This window comes from Muscardinus avellanarius (genome assembly GCF_963383645.1).
Source record: "Muscardinus avellanarius genome assembly, chromosome: 16".
NCBI classification, from domain to species: Eukaryota; Metazoa; Chordata; class Mammalia; order Rodentia; family Gliridae; genus Muscardinus; species Muscardinus avellanarius.
Genome location: NC_137802.1, coordinates 28,641,415 through 28,665,112, shown reverse-complemented (window position 1 = coordinate 28,665,112; position 23,698 = coordinate 28,641,415). Strand labels below are relative to the sequence as shown.

Genomic DNA, 23,698 nt, shown 5'->3' with positions numbered 1-23,698 from the left:
GCACTTTGGTTCATATTCCATCAGTGTTACTGTCTAGCTGCATGACTTTGGAAAATCATTTAACTTCATCTTCTGCAGTTAGACTAGTTTAGCGCAGAGTAATAGCTATGAAGGTCAGTTATCTGTTACTACTAAAGGTGAAAAAGTAAAAGGCATCTATGGACCACTTACATTGTGCCAGGCATTATAAGTTTTACTTTATTTGTTTCAACAAACCTGTGATGTGGGTGCTATTATTATCAATCTGTTAATATAGATTAGATGAAAGAGACCTAAGAATGTTAGTGTAGTGGTACATGCCTGTAATCCCAGTATTTGGAAGGCTAACCAAGACAATCATAGGTCTGAGGCCAGTCTCAGCAATTTAGCAAGACTGTTCCAAAAATAATGCTGAGTGTGGTAGCAAATGCCTGTATCACAGTACTTGGAGAGCTGAGACAGGAGGATTGCTGGTTTGAGGACAGCCCCAGTAATGTAATGAGATTTAGCAACCTAGCAAGACCTTGTTTCAAGATAAAAAATAAAAAGAAAGGCTAGGGGTGTAGCTTGGAAGTAGAATACCCCTGGTTTCAATCCACATTATCACAAAAGTTAAAATGACAAATTAAGCCAGGTATGGTGGCGTATGCTTGTAATCCCAGCATTCTGGAGGCTGAGACTAGAGGATGGCAGTTCTCTGGCAGCCTCAGCTACTTAGTGAGGCCTTTTGCAACTCAGTGAGACCCTGTTTCAAAAATAAAAAAGATCACAGGTTCGCAGGTTCAAGGACAGCCACATCAGGTAGTGAGATTCTCATCAACCTAGAGACCTTATTTCAAAATAAAGAATAATAAGTAGGGCTAGGGCTAGGGCTAGGGTCAGGTGTGGTGGTTCATGCTTGTAATCCCAGTACTTGGGAGGTTGAGACAAGAAAATTGCAGATTGGTGGGCAGCCACAACTACTTAGTGAGGCCCTTTGGAATTTAGTGAGACTCTGTTTCAAAATAAAGAATAAAATATAGAGCTGGACATATAGCTCGGAGGTAGATACTCCTGGGTTCAAGCCCCAGCACCAGAAAAACAAAAAACAAAAATAGGGCTAGGGAGCCAGGCGTGGTGGCGCACACTTGTAATCCCAGCATTCGGGAGGCTGAGACTGGAGGATCACTGTTCGTGGACAGCCTCAGCTACTAACCGAGGCCCTCTGTAACTCAGTGAGACCCTGTTACAAAATAAAGAATAAAAAATAGGATGGGGGTGTCACTTGGAAGTAGAATGCCCCTGGGTTCCATCCCCAGTACCACCAAAAAAAATTTAGGGCTGGCAAATTAGAATGACCCTGGATTCCATCCCCAGTACCAAAAAGCTAAAAGAAAGAAAGAACAAAGAACAAATGATAAAAATGCTAGCAAGGTATGATTCCACAAGCCTTTGTAATTTTTTGGAGGCTAAGGCAGGAGGATAGCAGGTTTGAGGCCAGCCTGAATAATTTAGCGAGACCCTGTTTCAAAATAAAAAACAAAAGGGCTGGGGTAGCCATGCATGGTGTTACATGTCTGTAATCCTAGTACTTGTGAGACTAAGAAAGGAGTATTTCAGGTTTGAGTACAGCCTCAGAAACATAGTGAGACTCTTAGCAACTTAGACTGTTTCAAAACAATAAAGGGCCAGGTGTGATGGTGTGTGCTTGTAATTCCAGTACTTGGGAGGTTGAAACAAGAAGATCACAGGTTTTCAGCCAGCCTCAGCTACCTAGTGAGGCCCTCAGCAACCTACTGAGACCTAGTTTCAAAATAAGGAATAAAAAATGGACTGAGGGTATAAATAGCTGAGGTAAAATGCCCCTGAATTTTTTCCCCAGTACTGCAAAATAATAATAATAATAATAATAATAATAATAATAATAATAATGGAGGGGAGCTTGGGGAATAACTCAGAGTTAGAATGTCCCTGAGCCGGGCGTGGTGGCACACGCTTGTAACCCCGTGCTTGGGAGGCAGAGACAGGAGAATCGCACAGGTTCGAAGCCAGCAGCGCTGGCTTAAGAGACCCTATTTCCAAACAAAAATATAAAAAATAGGTCTGGAAGTGTAGCCCAGAGGTAGAACGGCTTCCAAGAACCCCAGTACCACCAAAAAAAAAAAAAAAAAAAAAAAAAAAGAATGTCCCTGAGATTAATACCAAATTCCACAAAATAAATAGATGATACACATGTACATACATACATACATACATAATAACATACATAGAGGAAGGGCTGGCTGTGATGGTGTACACTTGTAATCCCAGCACTTCGGAGTCTGAGACAGGAGGATCTCAGGTTCTTGGACAGCCTCAGCTACTTTGTGAGGCATTCCACAACTTAGTGAGACCCTGTTTCAAAAATAAATAAAAAATAGGGCATGGGGTATAGCTTGGAGGTAGAATGCCCCATGTTCAATCCCCAGTATGGCTTAAAAAAATACTAGCTCATTTGAATATTATTTACACAATGAAATAATAAATGTTCAAAGTGATAAATATATCTGGAGATTGAGCCCAGGGTCCTTCTACCTCTAAGCTACATCCTCAATCCTATTTTTTATTTTTATTTTTTGTACTACTGGAAATGGAACCCAGGGGCTTTCTACCTCCGAGCTATACCCCTAGCCCTCTCCCCTTTTTTTGTGTTGTGTGGGGTCCTGGGGATGGAACTCAGGGGTCTCTACCTCCGGGCTACACCTCCAACCTATTTTATTATTATTATTATTATTATTTTTTTTTTTTTGGTGGTACTGGGAGTGGAACCCAGAGGCTTTCTACCTCCAGGCTATACTCTCAGACCTATTTTATATTTTATTTGGAAACAGTGTCTCACTAAGCTGCTGAGAGCCTCACTAAGTAGCTGAGGCTGGCTTCGAACCTGTGCGATCCTCCTGTCTCAGCCTCCCAAGAGCTGGGATTACAGCGTGTGCCCCCACACCCCGCTTCCAACCTATTTTATATTTTATTTTATATTTATTTATTTATTGGTGGTACTGGAGCTTTCTACCTCCTGGCTATACTCCCAGATCTATTTTATATTTTTATTTGGAAACAGGGTTTCACTAAGTTGCTGAGAGCCTCACTAAGTAGCTGAGGCTGGCTTCGAACCTGCGTTATCCTCCTGTCTCTGCCTCTCAAGCATGGAGATTACAAGCATGCACCACCACTCCCGGCTCTATTTTTTTTTTTTGGTGGTACTGGGGATGGAACCCAGTGGCCCTCTACCTCTGAGCTACACTCCCAGACCTATTTTATATTTTATTTGGAGACAGGGTCTCTTAAACCAGCTGAGGCTGGCTTCGAACCTGCATGATCCTCCTGTCTCAGCCTCCCAAGCGCAGGGATTACAAGCGTGTGCCACCATGCCCGGCTTCTATTTTTTTTAAAAAACTATTTTGAAACAGGATTTCACTAAGTTGCAGAGGGCCTCACTAAATACCTGAGGCTGGTGCTTGTAATCCCTGCGCTTGGGAGGCAGAGACAGGAGGACTGTGCAGGTTTGAAGCCAGCCTCGCTGGCTTAAGAGACCCTGTTTCCAAATAAAATATAAAAAAATAGGCCTGGGAGTGTAGCCCGGAGGTGGAAGGGTTCCATCCCCAGTACCACCAAAAACAAAAACAAAACAAAACAAAAAAAAAATGCAATCCTCCTGTCTCAGCCTTCTAAGTACTGAGATTACAAATGTGCACCACCACACTCGGCTTTATTGTTTATTTTGAAACAGGGTCTCTAGTATCACCAAGTCACTGAAGCTGGTTTGATCTTGCAGTCCTCCCTTTTCAGCCTCTGAAGTACTAGGATTACATTTATTACATTTTACACTTGTCAGCCAAGTGCAGTGGCACACGCTTGTAATCCCAGCATTTGGGAGGCTGAGACAGGAGGATCTGGGTTCGCAGCCAGCCTCAGCTACTTAGCGAGGCCCTTTGTAACTCACTGAGACAGGTTCAAAATAAAGAATAAAAGCCCAGTGTGGTGGCACATGCTTGTAATCCCAGAATTTGGGAAGCTGAGACAGGAGGCTCATGGTTCAAAGACAGCCTCAGCTACTTTGTGAGGCCCTTTGCAACTCAGTGAGACCCTGTTTCAAAAAAATAAAGAATAGCAGGGCGTGGTGGCGCATGCTTGTAATCCCCGGGCTTGGGAGGCGGAGACAGGAGGATCGCGCAGGTTCGAAACCATTCTTTCTGGCTTAAGAGACCCTGTCTCAAAAATAAAAAAAAGTATAAAATAGGTTTGGGAGTGTAGCCCAGAGGTACAAGGGTTTCCAGGAACCCCAGTATCACCAAGAAAGAAAGAAAAGGAAGGAAGGAAAAAATATAGGGCTGGGGGTATCGCACGGAGGTAGAATAAATGCCACTTGGTTCCATCCCCAGTACTGCATAAAGTAAAAGAGAAGAAGAAAGAAAAGGAAAATAGGGCTCAGGGTATAGCTTGGAGGTAGAATCCTCTAGGTTTAATCCCCAGTACAACACACACACACACAGAGTACAACACACACACACACAGACACACACAGACACACACACACACACACACACACACACACACAGAATAAAAAATAGGAAATAGGGCTGGAGGTGGGTATAGTTTGGAGGTAGAATGCTCCTGGGTTCCATCTCCAGTACAGAAAAAAAAAATACTGTCTAAATATTTAAAATATGGTATTTCCCCATTTTACACACAAGAAAACTGAGATATAACCTGATTTACTAAACTGCTCAAAGCTGCACAGTTTAATCAGTGATAGATCTGGGATTTGAGTTTGAGTGTTCGGGCTCTAAAATCCCATTTTACCCAGGCCTGTTTTTCTCAGAATATACATCAGCACACCTATCTCTTGGGCATATAGTGTTTTCAAAGGCTTATGAAAATAAGACCTAGAGAAATAATTTCCAAAATATGGTAAGAACCAACCAAACAAAACCCTTGATATTAAAAACTGTTCAGGAGCTGGGTGTGGTGGCACACGCTTGTAATCCCAAAATTGGGAGGCTGGGACAGGAGGACTGCACAGGTTCGAAGCGAACTCTCAGCTACTTAGGGAGGCTCTCAGCAACTTAGTGAGACCCTGTTTCCAAATAAAATAAAAATAGGTCTGGAGGTAGAAAGCCTCTGGGTTCCATCCCCAGTGCTACAAAAACAAAACAAAAAAAAACCTGTTCCGTATTCTGGGAAGTAGCACAGTGGAAGAGCGCTTGCCTAGCATGTTCGAAGCCTCCGGATGGAAGGTAAAAGCTTTTTGGTGAGGAAGAACCCGGGGGACACGCTGCACCTGTCGGGCGAAGCGCCTTCTCTGGGCCTGCTTCCGGGCTAGGGGCCGGGGAAAGCCCGGAACGCAGGTGTGCGAGCGCCAGGAGCCGGAGGAGCCGCGCCGCCGAGGACTGTGCGGCAGCGGGGGAGCGGTTTGCGGGAGACACAGAGCCGCCGAGTGGCCGCCGCGATGATCCCGTCTTTGCAGGAATCGCTGGATGGAGATGAAAAGGAGCTAGAGAGCAGCGAGGAGGGTGGCTCTGCGGAGGAGCGGAGACTCGAGCCGCCACCCAGCAGCCACTACTGTCTCTACAGCTACCGTGGAAGCAGGTCCGGCGCCCGCCTGGCCTGCCCCGCCCCGCCCCGGCCCGCCCTGCGCCCTGAGCCCAGCGCCCTGAGCCCTGCGCCCTGAACCCTGCGCCCTGCACCCCGGCCCCGGCCCTGCCGCCGGGCCGCTCCCAATCTCCTCTCCCGGCCAAACCCTCCGGGCCTCGTTCTACTTCCCGGCTCTGTCCTGGACTTTTATGCCTGCCCCTCTCAAACCGTGCTCACCACTCCCCGTTTTATGTATTTATGTATTAATGTATCTTTCTTTAGCGGTTCTGGGGATAGAACCTAGGAGCACTCTACCACGGAACTAAAACCCCGGCCTTTTTAATTTTTTACTTTGAGACAGGGTCTCACAAAGTTGCAGAGGCTGGCCTCAAACTTGGCGATCCTCCTGCCTCAGCCTCTGAGATTGCTGGGATTACAGGTGTGTGCCATCAGGTGGGCGCCTCTGCACTTCTGCCTTTATGTTATCTCCCCGGCTCTCTCTCTCTCCAAACTTGCCATTTGGTTAGCTTGGTTCTTGCATGCCCAGTAATTTCAGTTCCCATCTCCTGCCCTCCAGTCATTATGTCCCCAGTCTTCCCCATCTACCACACTCCCTCACCTCTCTCTTCGGTTTCCTCTGCCCTTGCCTCTTTTCTCTCCTGGGTGACGTTCGTGGGGCCTCTCTTAGCCCACTAATGTCTGCCTTTTGATGGATTGTTTGTTTTTAAAGAGGTTCCTTGAACTTTTGGGGTATTAGGCCTTTCCTCTACCCCTTAGGTAGTCTGGAGAGAGAAGGAACTCTTAATAGTGTTCTTTTATGGGATTTCTTGTCATAAGAGGCAAGTAGAGGACCCAATCACTTTGACCTTTCAGCATTTTAATTGACTCCTTGCCCTTACCCTGCGTGCAAGGGCCCATAATCTGCTTGACTTAGAGCCCATAATTGATAGCACTGTTGCTTTTGTGGCTTGCAGATTGGCACCCCAACGAAGGGACTGTGAGGATGGAAGCCCAAGTGGCACAAATGCAGAAACTCCCTCTGGTGACGATTTCAGGTAAAAACAGCCTGACTGTAAGTGCATGTGCCTTTTTACCTTTTGTGCATCTCTGGCCTGTAGGTATCAGTGGGTACTCTGTTTCCAGTGAGTTTTTTCAGACAAACCATCAATTCCTCTTTTCCCTTGAGAACCTCTCCTAAATTCTTCATTGGTTTGTTCATATGAGGCTTGGGTAGATCCAAATACTGATAATGCCTCTGTGATAGTCAGGATTGTTCTTTATTTCTTAATTGAAACTCCAGTAAAATACTCAATAACATATTGCTGTCAAGATTTAAGTTTGCGGGGGCCCGACGTGGTGACTCAAGCTTGTAATGGCAATATTTGGGAGGCTGAGATAGGAGGATCACAGGTTCACAGCCTCAGATGGGGGGCGTGGTGGTGCACGCTTGTAATCCCCGCGCTTGGGAGGCTGAGACAGGAGGATTGCACAGGTTTGAAGCCAGCCTCTGCTACTTAGTGAGGCTTTTAGCAACTTAGTGAGACCCTGTTTCCAAATAAAGTATAAAATAGGTCTGAGAGTATAGCCCGGATGTAGAAAGCCTCTGGGTTCCACCCCTAGTACCACTGAAAACAAAAATAATGCTCCACAGTCAGCCTCAGCAACTTAGTGAGACCCTGTTTCCAAATAAAGAACAAAAAAAGTAGGAGTGGACTTGTAGCTCAGAAGTAAAATGCCTCTGGATTCAATACCCAGTACCACAAAAAATAAAAAATAAATTTGCTGGGCGTGGTATCATGCCTGTAATCCCAGTACTTGGAAGGCTGAGACAGGAGGATCACAGGTTGCCAGCCAGCCTCAGTAACTTACTGTGATCCTCTGCAAATTAGACCCTGTTTCAAAATAAGAAAATAAAAACAGGGCTAGGGGTATAGCTCAGAGGTAGAATGCCCCTAGACACCCCCCCCCCACACACACACACACATGCACGCACACAAGAAAAAAGATTGGAATTTGCCAGGCCTACGCTGGGTGTGGTAGCTCAAGTTTGTAATCCCAGCATTTGGGAGGTTGAGTGAGACAGGAGGATCGCGGTTCGTGGACAGCCTCAGCTACTTAAAAAATAGTAAAATACTAAAAAAAATAGGGCTTGGGATGTAGCTCAGTGGTACAATGCCCCTGAGTTCCATCCCTGGTACCGCAAAAAAAAAAAAAAAAAAAAAAAAAAGACACTAAGCCCAGCATTTGGGAGGCGGAGACCAGAGGATCACAGTTTGCGGACACATCCTCAGCTACTTGGCAAGGCCCTTCACAACACAGTGAGACCCTGTTTCAAAAAAAAAAACAACAATGGGGCATGGTGGCACATACTTTTAATTCCAGGCACTTGGGAGGCTGAGACAGGAGGATCAGGTAGGTTTGAAGCCAGCCTCAGCAGTTTAGTGAGCCTATCAGTAACTCAATGAGACCCTCTTTCCAAATAAAATATAAAATAGGTCTGGGAGTGTGGCCTGGAGGTAGAAAGTCCCTGGGTTGCATCCCCAGTACCACATACACACACACACACAAAAAAAAAAAAAAAAAAAAAAAGACAAAAAAATAGGGCTGGGAGTGTAGCTTGGAGGCACAATGCCCTTGGGTTCCATTCCCAGTACCACACACACACAAAAAGATAGTAAACTGTTGTATTTGTTCATGGATAGCAGGTAGTTGGAGGATTTCAAAGAGAGAGAAAGACGTAGGAAATAGATATAGGAGAGTATAATAATAGCTGGGCAGCAGTTAGGGGCCACTTAAGGGTTGTGGTCTTTTTTTTTTTTTGGTGGTACTGGGGTTCCTGGAAGCCCTTCTACCTCCGGGCTACACTCCCAGACCTATTTTTACATTTTATTTGGAAACAGAGTTTCCTAAGCCAGCGCGCGTGGCTGGCTTCGAACCTGCGCGATCCTCCTGTCTCTGCCTCCCAAGTGCAGGGATTACAAGCGTGTGCCACCACGCCTGGCAAGGGTTGTGGTCTTTAAAATGATACTTGACACTGTAGATGTGAAGATTTATTTATTTATTTATTTATTTATTTATTTATGGTACTGGGGGTTGAACTTAGGGGCATTCTACCTCTGAGCTACACCCTCAACCCTATTTTTATTCTATTTTGAAACAGGGTCTCACTAAGTTGCATAGAGCCTCATTAAGTAATGGGCTGGTTTTGAACCTGCAGTCCTCCTGTCTTAGCCTCCCGAGTACTGGGATTTTAAGTGTGCACTACTGTGCCTGGCTAGATGGGGATTATTTATTTATTTATTTTTTATTTTTTATTTGTGTGTGTGTGTGTGTGTGTGGTCCTGGGGATGGAACTCAGGGATATTGTACCTCCCAGCTACATCCCCAGCCCTATTTTTTTTAAATATATTTTTGAAACAGGTTCTCACTGAGTTGTAAAGGGCCTCACTAAGTAACTGAGGCTGTCCATGAACCACAGTCCTTCTCTCTCAGCCTCCCGAATGCTGGGATTACAAGTATGCTCCACCACGCCCGGCTCAGATGGGGAGTTTTGCCTGAACACAATCCAGTGCACAGGTACAGGAGCAGAGCAGGTAAAGATCTGGACTAGCTCAGGGATGAAATATCCTAAAGCAAGTCCAGTGAGATGAAACCAAAGAAGCAGTTGAAGGAGAATGTGAACAACATTCAGTTTTTACATGTCAATTATACCTCAATAAAGTTGAAAGAAAAACAAGACTGTGTGCAGACTGTGATTATAATGACTGGCCAGGGGATTTAAGCTGAGTGAGGTGAAAGTAAGGGAGGAGATGAGAACCTTGAGGGACTGTAGAGCCAGTGGGTTCGGGATTTCACTGGAGTTCCAGTACTGGAGAAAATGAGTTTGAAAGATAGAAATATTTTAAACTGTGTGATAAGCTGGGTCACACTTGGCAACGTACATTCCTAGAAGCCTTGTTATGTTGGTCAGCTTCTCATTACTGTCAAAAATGCCTGAGATATGCCAGGTGTGGCGGCACACACTTGTAATATCCCAGTTTTTAGGAGGCTGAGGCAGGAGGATCACAGATTCATGGCCAGCCTCAGCTACTTGGGCTCTCTGCAACTCAGTGAGACCCTGTTTCAAAATAAAGAATAAAAAATAGGGCTGGGGGTGTAGCTTAGAGATAGAATGCCTCTGGGTTCATTCCCCATTACTACAAAGAAAAAAAAGAGAGAGACAGACCCTGGTACTGGATGTGGTAATCCCAGTACTTAGGGGGCTGAGATAGAGGATTGCAGGTTCACAGCCAACTTCAGCAACTTAGTGATACTTTCAGTGAGATCCTGTTTCAAAATAAAAAAATCAAATAGGGCTGGGAGTGTGGCTCGGAGGTAAAATGCCCTTGAGTTCAGTCCCCAGTACAAAAAGAGAAACGTTTTGGTATCATTCTGTCTGGATGTACAGGAATGACTGCACTAGTCCCCTGATAAGTAATGTGTGTCTTTCATTTGTCAAGCCTCTCCTTGGCGGATACTAATCTCCCATCTGAAGTGGAGCCAGAGCTGCGCGCTTTCATTGCTAAGCGTCTTTCCAAGGGAGCAGTCTTCGAAGGGCTGGGTAATGTTGCATCTGTGGAGCTGAGGTAAGTGTAAAATGTGCTGTGTCCTGAGTTTTTATTTCTGAGCTAAATATGAGAAGTGATAAGAAACTCTAAAAGATCAACTCATACTAGACCTGCAGAGTTTGTCTTTATTTTTAAGCAGCCTGAGCCTGGAGCCTCACACATAAATATGTGTGGAATGAGATTCATTGAATGGTAGAGACACTGGTACCTAAGTGTACTTTTACTTAGTTTTGTACTTAGATAAAAATAATTCATTACACACCGGGTGCACACTTGTAATTCCCGCGCTTGGGAAGCAGAGACAGGAGGATCACGCAGGTTTGAAGCCAGCCGTGCTGGCTTAAGAGACCCTGTTTCCAAATAAAAATGTAAAAATAGGTCTGGGAGTGTAACCCTGAGGTAGAAGGGTATCCAGCAACCCCAGTACCACTGGGAAAAAAAAAATTTATTACCAAACTAAACCTTTGAACCAGGCATGGTGGTGCATGCTTATAATCCCAGTACTTGGGAGCCTGAGACAGGAGGATCGCAGGTTTGCAGCCAGCCTCAACTACTTAGTGAGGCCCTCCACAACTTAGTGAGACCCTGTTTCAAAATAAAGACTATCCCAGCCGGGCGTGGTGCCGCACGCCTGTAATCCCAGCATTCCGGAGGCTGAGACCGAAGGATCACGGTTCGCGGACAGCCTCAGCTACTTAGTGAGGCTTTCAGCAACTTAGTGAGACTCTATTTCCAAATAAAATATAAAAAGGTCTGGGAAAATAGCCTGGAGGTAGAAAGCCTCTGGGTTCCACCCCCAGTACCCCCCCACACACACACACACAAATAGGGCAGGGGGTGTGGCTCGGAGGTCAAATGCCCCTGGGTTCTATCCCCAGACCTGTAAAAAAAAAAAAAAAGAATATCCCTTTTGCCAAGATGGCACTGAAAGCAAAGATGATTATTATTAGGGCTGGGATGTAGCTCAGAGGTAGAATGCCCCTGGATTCAATTCCCAGTTTCACACACACACACAAAGTATGTGTCTTACCAGGTGTGGTGGTGCATGCTTATAATCCCAGTACTTGGGAGGCTCAGACGGGAGGATCGCAGGTTCAAAGCCAGCCTCAGTAGGGAGGCTCTCAAAATCCTATTTCCAAATAAATAAAATTGGGCTGGGGAGGTAGCTTTGAGGTAGAATGCCTCTAGGTTGAAACCCCAGTACCAAAAAAAAAAAAAAAAAGGGTTTGCATCCATGGTCCAGGATAAAGCCACAGGAGAAAACTGACACATATGCTAGGAGAATCAAGGTTTGAGGAAGGGGGGGATTATATTTATATGGGGATTATATTTATATTTATGTAAACATAGGTATAACTATGAACAAGGCTGAAATTTGCATGTATTTTTTTATACAAAATAAAATTAAAAGAAAGTTCATCTCAGCTAGGGATGGTGGCACACACCTATAATCCCAGTATTTAGGACACTTAGATGTGAGGACTGTACGTTCAAGGCCAGCCTCATTAATTTAGTGATTTTCTGTTTCAAAAGCCGAGCATGTTGGCATACCCTTGTAATCATAGTACTTGGGAGATTGAGACAGAAGGATCACAGGTTTGCAGCCAGCTTCAGCAACGTAGTGAGGCCCTCCGTAACTTAGCAAGATCCTGTTTCGAAATAAAGAATAAAATATAGGGCTGGGTGTACCTTGGAATGCCCTGGGCTCAATCCCCAGTACCAGAAAAATAAAAATAAAAGGGCTGCTGGTGTAGCTCAATGACAGAATGCCCCTGAGTTCAATCCCCAGTACCATAAATAAATAAATAAATAAATAAATAAATAAATAAATAAATAAATCAGTCAGTCAAAAGGAGACAGAAAAGAAGAAGTAAAATATAACTTTTTCTTTTTTTTTTTTTTCCTGGTACTGTTTTTTTTTTTTTTTTTTTTTTTTTTTTGCGGGTCTGGGGATGGAACCCAGGGGCATTCGAGTTCCGAGCCACAGCCCCTGCCCTATTTTTTTATTTCTTATTTTGAAATCAGGTCTCACTGAGTTGCAGAGGGCCTCACTAAGTAGCTGAGGCTGTCTGCGAACCACGATCCTCCGGTCTCAGCCTCCTGAATGCTGGGATTACAAGCGTGCGCCACCACGCTCGGCCTAGGTCCTGGGGTTTGAACCTAGGGGCATTTTACCTCTCAGAGACACCCTCAGTCCTATTTTTAATTTTTTTAATTTAATTTTTTTGTGTGTGTGGTACTAGGGGTGGGACACAGGGACATTCTACCTCCCAGCTACACCCCCAGCCCTATTTTTTATTCTTTATTTTGAAACAGGGTCTCATTGAGTTGCAGAGGACCTCACTAAGTAGTTGAGGTTGTCCTAGAAACATGTTCTTCTTGTCTCAGCCTCCCAAATGCTGGGATTACAAACCTAAACTACCACACCAGCTTTATTCTTTATTTTGAAACAAGGTTTCACTAAATGCAGAAGGCCTCACTAAGTAGCTGAGGCTGTCCTATCCACTAACTATGCTCCTCCTGTCTCAGCCTCCCAAGTACTGAGGTTACAAGCATGTGCCACCATGCCCAGTTTGACATGTAACTTTTTTTTTTTTTTTTTGCGGGTCTGGGGATGGAACCCAGGGGCATTTGACCTCTGAGCTACACCCACTGCCCTATTTTTTATCTTTTATTTTGAAACCGGGTCTCACTGAGTTGCAGAAGGTCTCACTTAAGTAGCTGAGGCTGTCCGCGAACCACGATTCTCCAGGTCTCAGCCTCCCAAATGCTGGGATTACAAGTGTGCGCCACCACGCCCGGCTAAATGTAACTTTTTATATAAAGGCCTGGTGCTACCCAGGCATGGTGGCACATGCTTGTAATTCTAGTACTTGGGATGCTGAGACGGAGGATAGCAGGTACAAGGACATCCTCAGCAACCTAATGAGACCCTGTTTCCAAATAAGAAATAAAACGGAGCCGGGTGTGGTGGCACACGCTTGTAATCCCAGCATTTGGGAGGCTGAGACCAGAAGATTGCAGTTCGCAGACAGCCTCAGCTACTTAGTGAGGCCTCGCAACTTAGTGAGACCCTGTTTCAAAATAAAGAATAAAAAATAGGGCAGGGGGTGTAGCTCAGAGTTCGAATGCCCCTGGGTTCCATCACCAGACTCGCAAAAAAAAAAAAGAAAGAAAGAAAGAAAGAAAGAAAGAAAGAAAGAAAGAAAGAAAGAAAGAAAGCCAGAGTCAGGTGTGTGGCACATGCCTGTAATCCCCGTACTTGGGAGGCTGAGACAGGAGGATTGAAGGTTGAAGGATAGCCTTAGCAAGTAGTGAGATTCTCTTCAAACTATCAAGACCCTGTTTCAAAACAAAAATAAAATCAGTCTAGGGCTGTACCTAGGGGGTAGAATGCCTCTGGGATCAATTCCCAGTAACACACACACACACACACAGAAGCCTGATGCCAAGGTGTAGTGGTACAAGCTTATAATCCCAGTACTTGGGAGACTGACAGGAGGATCACAGGTTTGAGGACAGCATCAGCAAATAGTGAGATCCTTATCAACTCATCAAAATCAAAATAAAATAGAGCCAGGCATGGTGGCGCACGCTTGTAATCCCAGCGTTCGGGAGGCTGAGACCGGAGGATCACAGTTCGCGGACAGCCTCAGCTACTCTGTGAGGCTCTCTGCAACTTGGTGAGACCCGGTTTCAAAATAAAGAATAAAAAAAATAGGGCAGGGGATGTAGCTCGGAGGTCAAATGCCTCTGGGTTCCATCCCCAGACCTGCAAATAAAATAAAATAAAATAAAATAGGGCTGGGGTATAGCTCAGAGGTAGAATACCTCTGGGTTCAATCCCTAGTACCACAAAAGAAAAAAGAACACAAAACCAAGGAAAGTTCATCTGTTTTAGAGGCTGCTCTAACTAAAGCCCACCACAGTATACAGTTCTATTCCTCTTCTATTAGGAGAAAACTGACTAGCAGTCTGGGCAGTTCTGAAGTCTTGGGTGGTTTAAAAATATTGCCAGGGGATTTGGCTCAGTGGCAGAGCGCTTGCCTAGCATGCGCAAAGCTCCGGGTTCGATCCTCAGCCCTATAGAAAACAATGGAGAAAGTATAAAAAAAATTGCCAGAATCCCAGCTTTTGGGAGGCTGAGACGGAAGGATTGCAGTTCGCAGGACAGCCTCAGCTACGTAGTGAGGCCCTTTGCAACTCAGTGAAACCCTGTTTCAAAATAATAAAAAATAGGGCTAGGGGTGTAGCTCGGAGGTAGAATGCCCATGGATTCCATCCCCAGTACAACCAAAAGAAAGAAAAAGGATTGCCAGATCAGGATGACCAGGTTCAGAGCAGACTACAAAATGAGATGCATGAGTTACCAAAATATTACATTGTACCCTTTACTTTCTCTTCTAGAATACCAGGTTACCGAGTTGGTTGTTATTATTGCCTTTTCCAACAAGAAAAACTGCTTCCTGACACAGCAACAATGGGCTCTGAACAGAGCCTCTCAGAGTATGTGGTCTGCTTTTTAGGAGGGTCTGAAAAAGGACTGGAGCTATATCCTTTCTTTGGTGTTAGGGTATCAGGAAGGAGAAGAAGGGAAGGCAAGTAGTGGAATATCTACCATCCTCCCGAGCTTCTCTCCTTTGCAGATGTGCTTGAATTTCATACCTTCATGTGGCCATTTGCCTTGGCTTGTTTTAATTTACAGTTTGCATTATTTGAGAGATCTTATCTTTCCTATTGAGAGAAAACATCTTGATTATTCATCCTTTATTACTTCCTTAAGAGCATACTTTCAGGCTTGAATTGGATAAATACATTCAAGGGCTGAAAAATAACATGAATTGTGAGGTAAGATGACTGATTTAAATTTTATAAAAGAGTGAAATGATAAATCTACCATGACTGTGGCATTCGTCAAATTATATAGGTAGACAAAAAGATACTTAAATGGAGCCAGGCGTGAAGGTGCACGCTTGTAATCCCAGCATTTGGGAAGCTGAAAATGGAGGATCATGGTTTGCATCAGTCTCAGCTACTTAGTGAGGCCCTCCACAACTTAGTGAGTCCCCTGTTTCAAAAATAAAGAATAATGGCCGGGCGTGGTGGCGCACGCTTGTAATCCCTGCACTTGGGAGGCTGAGACAGGAGGATCACACAGGTTTGAAGCCAGCCTCAGCTACTTAGTGAGGCTCTCAGCAACTTAGTGAGACCCTGTTTCCAAATAAAATATAAAATAGGTCTGGGAGTATAGCCCGGAGGTAGAAAGCCTCTGGGTTCCACCCCTAGTACCACACACACACACACAAAAAGAGCCAGGCATGGTGGCACACGCTTGTAATCCCAGCACTTGGGAGGCTGAGACAGGAGGATTGCACAGGTTCAAAGCCAGTCAGCTACTTAGTGAGGTTTTCAGCAACTTAGTGAGACCCTGTTTCCAAATAAAGTATAAAAGAAGTCTGGGAATATAGCCTGGAGGTAGAAAAGCTCCTGGGTTCCACCCCCAGTACCACACACACAAAAAAAAGAGAATAAAAATAAATAAATAATAGCCAGGCGTGGTGGCGCACGCTTGTAATCCCCGCGCTTGGGAGGCAGAGACAGGAGGATCGTGCAGGTTCGAAGCCAGCCCCGCTGGCTTAGGAGACCCTGTTTCCAAAAAATAAAATAGGTCTGGGAGTGTAGCCCAGAGGTAGAAGGGCTTCCAGGAACCCCAGTACCACCAAAAAAATAAAAAAATAAATAAAAATAAATAAAAATAAATAATAGGGTGGGGAGTATAGCTCGCAGGTCAAATGCTCCTGGGTTTTATCCCCAGTACCATCAAAAAACAAACCAAAACAAAATAAAAACTTAAATAGCAAATCTTTAACTTGTGGGCTAGTAAAATGGTGATTTATTTATTTATTTATTTTGGTACTGGGGATCGAACTCAGGGGCATCCTATCTCTGGCTACACTGCTAGGCCCATATATTTATTTATTTATTTATTTATTTACTTACTTACTTACTGCTTTTTTTTTGTGTGTGTGGTACTAGGGATGGAACTCAGGGATATTCTACCTCCAAGCTACACCCCAGCCTGATATTTTTATTCTTTATTTTTTAAATATTATTTATTTATTTTTTTTGGTGGTACTGGGATTCCTGGAAACCCTTCTAGCTCTGGGATACACTCCCAGACACCTATTTTTAATATTTTTCTTTGGAAACAGGGTCTCTTAAGCCAGCGAGGCTGGCTTCAAACCTGTGTGATCCTCCTGTCTCCGCCTCCCAAGCACGGGGATTACAAGAGTGTGCCACAATGCCCGGCTTATTCTTTATTTTGAAACAGGGTCTGAGTTGCAGTGGGCCTAAGTATTAGCTGAGGCTGTCCACAAACCTTGATCCTCCTTTCTCAGCCTACCAAATGCTTGGATTACAAGTGTGTGTGTGCCTTGCTCCCTTTTATTTATTTTGAAACAGGGTATCAGTATGTTGTTAAGTCTGACCTTGAATCTGTGATCCTCTCTGGGTTTTTTTGTTTTTTTGGGTTTTTTGGTACTGGGGCCTGAACTCTCTAGAGAGGCATTCTACCTCCAAGCTACACTCCTAGCCCGATTTTTCTTTTTCTTTTTTTTTTTTCAGGTCTGAGATGGAACCCAGGGGCATTCAACAACGTCCAAGCTATACCCCCCTGCCCTATTTTTTATTCTTTATTTTGAAACAGGGTCTCACTAAGTTGCAGTGGACCTCACTAAGTAGCTGAGGCTGTGCGTGAACCACGATCCTCCAGTCTCAGCCTCCCGAATGCTGGGATTACAAGCGTGCGCCACCACGCCTGGGTTTTTTTTTTTTTTTTTTTTTTTTTTTTTTTTTTCGATATTGGGGATGAAACCCAAGGCACTGTACCTCTGAGCTATACTCCAGTCCTATTTTTTAAGTAATTAATTATTTATTTATTTTGCTGTACTGAGGATGGAATCCAGGGGCATTCTACCTTCAAACTACACTCCTGCCCATTATTTAGTCTTTTTTTTTTTTTTTTTTTTGGTGGTACTGGGGTTCCTGGAAGCCCTTCTACCTCCGGGATACACTCCCACGGGCTACACTCCCAGACCTATTTTTTAACATTTTTATGTGGAAACAGAGTCTCTTAAGCCAGTGAGGCTGGCTTCGAACCAGGGTGATCCTCCTGTCTCTGCCTCCCAAGCGCGGGGATTACAAGCCTGCGCCACCACACCCGGCCTTAATTCAAACTTTTTTGAACTATGCTTTCAGAGCTGGGAGTGGTGGTGCATACTTCAAATCCCAGTGCTTGGGAGGCTGAGACAGGAGGCTTGGTACTTAAGCCATCCTCAACTTAATGAGACCCTGTTTCAAAATTAAGAATAAAAAACAGGGCTGGGGGTAGAGCTTAGAGGTAGAATGCTCCTGGGTTCAATCCCTAGTACTTCAATAAATAAATAAGTAAATTAATAAAACTATGCTTTTAGGCCAGGAGTAGTGGTGCATGCTTGTAATCCCCACGCTTGGGAGGTGGAGACAGGAGGATCGTGCAGGTTCGAAGCCATTCTTTCTGGCTTAAGAGACCTTGTTTCCAAATTTAAAAAAAAAAAAAAAATAGGTCTGGGAGTGTAACCCGGAGGTAGAAGGGTTTCCAGGAACCCCAGTACCACCCAAAAAACCCAAAAACAAACAAAAAAACTGTGCTTTCAGCTTATAGCAGTTGTTAATGTTATGACTCTTGTAAATTTTTTAGCCATTACACATAGAGATTGTTCCTTTAGTTTGTCATATAATTACTGGATACTGTAGGAGGAGAGAAAAGGACAGTGAAGGGGTGAGCCAGAGGTTCAAATCTGGGGCACTGCCCTCCCGGACGTGACCTCTGTGGAACACTAGTCCCCAGGAGCAGGACAGCTTGGACAGCCAGAGGTGCTCATGGTGGCCTGTCTGACAACGAAGGGGGCTCCAGTGCCTTCATGAATTACTTGTCTCCTTCCCTGTTCACATTTTGAATGCAGACAAACTCCACATTCTTTTAGTCATTCAGTAGTCACTCAATAAGTGCATGCTCTGCATGTTTCAGACATCATGCTAGGGAAGTGAAGATTTTTTTTTTTTTTTTTTTTTGGTGGTACTGGGGGTGGTACCCAGAGGCTTTCTACCTCTGGGTTATACTCCCAGACCTATTTTCTATTTTATTTGGAAACAGGGTCTCACTAAGTTGCTGAGAGCCTCACTAAGTAGCTGAGGCTGGCTCTGAACCTGTGCGATCCTCCTGTCTCAGCCTCCCAAGCGCGGGGATTACAAGCGTGCGCCGCCACGCCCGGCTGTGAAGATTATTAAGAGTATCTCAAAGCGGGGCACAGGACACAGTGTATACAGACAGATGGCCATGTGAATGTCCGATTCCTCCAGTAAAGAATAGCATGGGTCTCTATTAATTCACTCTCCCAGGAAAGCTATACATAATTCTTTTTGTGAAGCCAGGCATGGTGGTACATACTTGTAACCACAGTACTTGGGAAGCTGAGACAGGAGGATCGCAGGTTCATGGCCAGTCTCAGCAATTTGTGAGGCCCTCTGTAACTTAATAAGATCCTGATTCAAAATAAAGAATAAAAGTCGGGCATGGTGGCGCACACTTGTAATCCCCGTGCTTGGGAGGCGGAGATAGGAGGAACGTGCAGGTTCGAAGCCAGCCTCAGCTGGCTTAAGAGACCCTGTTTCCAAATAAAAATATAAAAAATAGGCCTGGGAGTATAGCCCAGAGGTAGAAGGGTTTCCAGGAACCCCAGTACCACCAAAATAAATAAATAAGTAAATAATAAAGAATAAAATCAGAAGCCGGGAGTGGTGGCGTATGCTTGTAATCCCGGTACTTGGGAGGCTGAGACGAGTTACCAGGGTTCACAGCAAGCCTTAGCTACTTAATAAGGCCCTCCACAACTTAGTGAGACCCTGTTTCAAAATAAAGAATTAAAAAAAATCAGGCTGGGACCATAGCTTAGAGGTAGAATGCCACTAGCTTCCATCCCCGCACCACAAAAAATAAATAATAAATAAATAAGTCAATAAATAAATATATGTCAGGCTGAGGGTGTAGCTCAGTGATAGAATGCCTTGGGTTCAATCCCCAGTGTCTGTCCATCTTTCTCTCTCTCTTTCTCACTCACACACAACACACACACACAAAATAGAATAGGGCTAGGGGTGTAGGTAGCTTGGAGGTAGAATGCCCCTGGGTCCAGTCCCCAATACCACACACACACACAGAAAAATTCTTTTTTGTTAGTGTTAGCTTTAAAAACGGAAGTCTTCTAGTTCTTTTACTGTCAGGAGTATGGTGAAGAAAATGTTAAGTCTCAGCCGGGCGTGGTAGCACACGCCTGTAGTCCCAGCATTTGGGAGGCTGAGACAGGATTGTGGTTTGTGGCCAGCCTCAGCTACTTACTGAGGCCCTTTGCAACTCAGACCCTGTTTCAAAATAAAGAACAAAAAATAGGGCTGGGGGTATAGCTCTGAGGTAGAATGCCCCTGGGTTCCATCCTAGTACTGAAAAAAATATTATAAAAAAGAAAAGAAAAAAAAATATTAAGTCTATCATGTGAAGGTGTGTATGGTATTAAAGCAGGTAACATTTTTCTCTCCATGTAGGGAAAGGGCCTGGAGAACCACATAAAGGCCTATCTGAACAGCTGGTTTGAGGATGTTGTCTGCCCAATCCAAAGGGTTGTTCTTCTCTTTCAGGAGAAACTTACCTTTCTGCTACATGCTGTAAGTATTGCTCAAACAAGAGCATTTCCCTAATTGAGAGTCACTTTGGCAGAGTTTGGATTTTCTTTTTTCTTGAGGTACTGAGGAGTGAATCTAGGGTCTTGCACATACTAGGCAAGTGCTGTATCATTCCCAGACTGCTTTGGGGGAAAATTTTTTATTTATTCATTTACTTATTAGGTCCTGGATATGGAACCTAGGGGCATTCTATCTCCAAGCTATACCCCCAGCCCTATTTTTTTATTCTTTAATTTGAAACAGGGTCTCACTGAGTTGCAGAGGGCCTCACTAAGTAGCTACAGCTGTCTGGGAACTGCTGTCCTCCTGTCTCAACCTCCCAAATGCTGGGATTACAAGCATGCGCCACCACGCCCGGCAAAGGCTTATTTTAAAACTAGGTCTCTGCCGGGCGTGGTGGCGCACACTTGTAATTCCTGCGCTTGGGAGGCAGAGGCAGGAGGATCGAGGCCAGCCGCGCTGGTTTAAGAGACCCTGTTTCAAAAATACAGAAAATAGGTCTGGGAGTGTAGCCCAGAGGTAGAAGGGCTTCCAGGAACCCCAGTACCACCAAAAAAAAAAAAAAAAAAACTAGGTCTCACAAGTGCCCAAGCTGGCCCTGAAATTTTGATTCTCTTGCCTCAGCTTCCCAGGTTGCTGTGATCACAAACGTGCACCACCACACCTGGCTATAGCCTAGATTAGAGATACACTTTCTCTGAACATTACTTTTCCCCCCTGAATATTCATTCAGACCGTGCTTGCTGTCAAGAGAGAACCATGCTCAAGCCAAGCTTGGTGTACACACCTATAATCCCGGTACTTAGGAGGCTGAGACAGGATTGCAGGTTTGTGACCAGCCTTAGCAACTTTTGGAGACCCCGTTCCAAAATAAAAAAATAATAATAGTAAGACGATGATGATGACCACTTTTTTTTATACTAGGAATTGAACTCGGGCATTCTACCATCAAGCTAAATCCCCAGCCCTATTTTTTATTCTTCAGTTTGAAACGGCCTAAGTTGCAGAGGACTTTACCAAATAGCTGAGACTGGCCATGAACCTGTGATCCTCCTTTCTCAGTCTCCCAAATACTGGGATTACAAGCATGCATCACCATGCTGGGCAATAATTTCTTTTTGAAATGATCTGGAAGAGTTTTAATTTCAAAAACATTTTGAAAAGGAAGACAAAATTCTGAAGTGATTCTAACCACATAAAACGTTAGCGAGGCCCTGGTGAACCAGGCTCTGGAGCGCTGTGGGCAGTACCCATCAATCACTGTCTGATGTGGTAGTTACTCAGGAAGGCAACATTTAGTCATAAGTAACTGCATAATAAGAAATACCAGAAGACCTATCAATCAGGCTTTATTTTCCTCTCCTAGGCTTTGAGTTATACTCCTGTAGAGGTTAAAGGATCTGATGAAAAAACAAAGAGAGACATAAACAGGTAAAGAACATAGTTTTCGCAAAGAGAACCTTTATCACAGCAACCATGATTATTACGTTTTAAGCTCCCCCCCCCCCAATGCAGAATGAGTTTTCTCCCTCTCATCCTCCAATATTGATTGTGGAAAAGGACTTATGTGTGTGGCAGGTTTTTGAGCGTGGCCAGTCTTCAGGGGCTTATTCATGAAGGCACCATGACATCTTTGTGCATGGCCATGACAGAGGAGCAGCATAAGTCTGTGGTCATCGACTGCAGTGGTTCCCAGCCTCAGTTCTACAATGCAGGTGAGCCTCAGCTCTGAAGCCGCATTCGACCTCTGAGCTACACCCCCCGCCCTATGTTTTATTCTTTATTTTGAAACCGAGTTTCCCTGAGTTGCAGAGGACCTCACTAAGTAGCTGAGGCTGTCTGAGAACCTCGATCCTCTGGTCTCAGCCTCCCGAATGCTGGGATTACAAGCATGCCCACCACGCCTGGCTCTATAAATGTTTTTATAAAGAAATCTCTTGTGCTGTGTAGGGTTGCATTTTCATTTACTTAATCTCTCTAAAATATTTTCTAGGAAGCAACCGGTTTTGTGAGGATTGGATGCAGGCGTTTTTAAGTGGTGCTGAGGGGGGTAATCCTTTTCTTTTCCGACAAGTATTGGAGAACTTTAAACTGAAGGTAATTAATTGGCTGTGTGCCAAGGGCCACATAGTGTTTTGTCTGAATTTTTTTTATTTTGGAGGTATTAGAGATGGAACACAGGAACATTCTGCCTCTGAACTACACCCTCAGCCCTATTTTTTTATTCTTTATTTTAAAACTAGGTCTCACTAAGTTGCAGAAGACCTCACTAAGTAACAGGCTGTCCATGAACCACCATCCTTCTGTCTCAGCCTCCCAAATGCTGGGATTACAAGCATGTGCCACCACACCTGGCTTTTTGTCTGAATTTTAATTGGTACCTGTGAAAGAATGATAAATCTGCTTTACAGTTGTGATGTCCGTTAAACAACAGACATCTCAAATCTGGAATCATCAGAAGACATTTACTTAAATTTTTCAGTAGCTTCTGCATACATTTCATTTCCAATAAATTGGGTTGAATGCTTGCTTACTTACATTTAAGAAACCCATCATCAGTCTTATAATTTGTGATATATCATAGTTGCAAAGCACAAAAATGTGGTTCAAAATTCTGGCTGGAGGAAGCATTGTCACCTTATTTTAAGTATTTTTACTTTATGAAATTTTCTTCTACCGGGGGTATGTAACAACAATAAAAGTAATGGAAATATTTAAATAAAAAGCAAACATCTTAGCAATATCTGTTGAATTTTCAGCTGAATAGGAAGTATTTTTCAAGGCTCATTATCTCACTAAACAAATATTTAACTGGGCAATCTTTTTCTAGGCCATACAAGACACAAACAATTTGAAGAGATTCATCCGACAGGCAGAAATGAATCATTATGCTTTGTTTAAATGTTACATGTTCCTGAAGAACTGTGGTAGTGGAGATATACTTTTGAAGATTGTTAAAGCTGAACACGAAGAAATGCCTGAAGCCAAAAATGTGGTAGCTGTCCTTGAAGAGTTCATGAAAGAAGTGCTCACTTAGGGTTGTTGATTATGTCTTGAGACAACTACTTTGTAAAGTTGTGTATTCAAACCTTGGTGTCGGAAATTGCAGTTGGTATAATTGTTCATAGGATTACTGTTTAAGATTATTTGAAGCATACCAGATTTTTTTTTTCTTTTTGTACTTTTAAATTTTAGCTTGATTAAATATGAAATTCTGAGGAACGTCTTCACTGCATCCTATGTAGACACGTGTCAGAACTGTGGGATTTAGTCTGTTGTTGGTCCCAGAAATTCTAAACTTCAGCCAGGCGTGGTGGCGCACACTTGGAATCCCCGCACTTGGGAGGCGGAGACAGGAGGATCACGCAGGTTCGAAGCCAGCCGCGCTGGCTTAGGAGACCCTGTTTCCAAATAAAAAATATAAAAAATAGGTCTGGGAGTGTAGCCCGGAGGTAGAAGGGTTCCATCACCAGTACCACCAAAAAGAAAAAAAAAATTTTAAACTTCAGACATTTGTTGTCTAAAATCCTAAGAGGTAGCCAGGTGTGGTGGCGCACACTTGTAATCCCAGTACTTGGGAGGCTGAGACAGGAGGATTTCAGATTCCTAGCCAGCCTCAGCTACTTAAAAAGGCTCTTCGTAATTTAGTGAGAGCCTGTCTCAAAATAAAGAATAAAGCTGAGTGTGGTGGCACCATGCTTGTAATCCCACCATTTGGGAGGCTGAGACAGGAGGATTGTGGT

General features: G+C 44.1%; 1 protein-coding gene across 1 annotated transcript; it reads left to right on the top strand.

Annotated features, from left to right (window-relative positions):
* Positions 1-5,446: 5,446 nt before the first annotated feature.
* On the top strand, positions 5,447-22,992 carry LOC308275654 (protein Njmu-R1; the record flags this gene model as incomplete). Its single annotated transcript, XM_080714012.1, has 10 exons — positions 5,447-5,586; positions 6,546-6,626; positions 10,071-10,196; positions 14,586-14,776; positions 14,962-15,026; positions 19,818-19,937; positions 21,322-21,386; positions 21,534-21,670; positions 21,949-22,052; positions 22,786-22,992. 10 exons carry the CDS (start codon positions 5,447-5,449, stop codon positions 22,990-22,992), a joined length of 1,236 nt encoding a protein of 411 aa, XP_080570138.1.
* Positions 22,993-23,698: the final 706 nt, after the last annotated feature.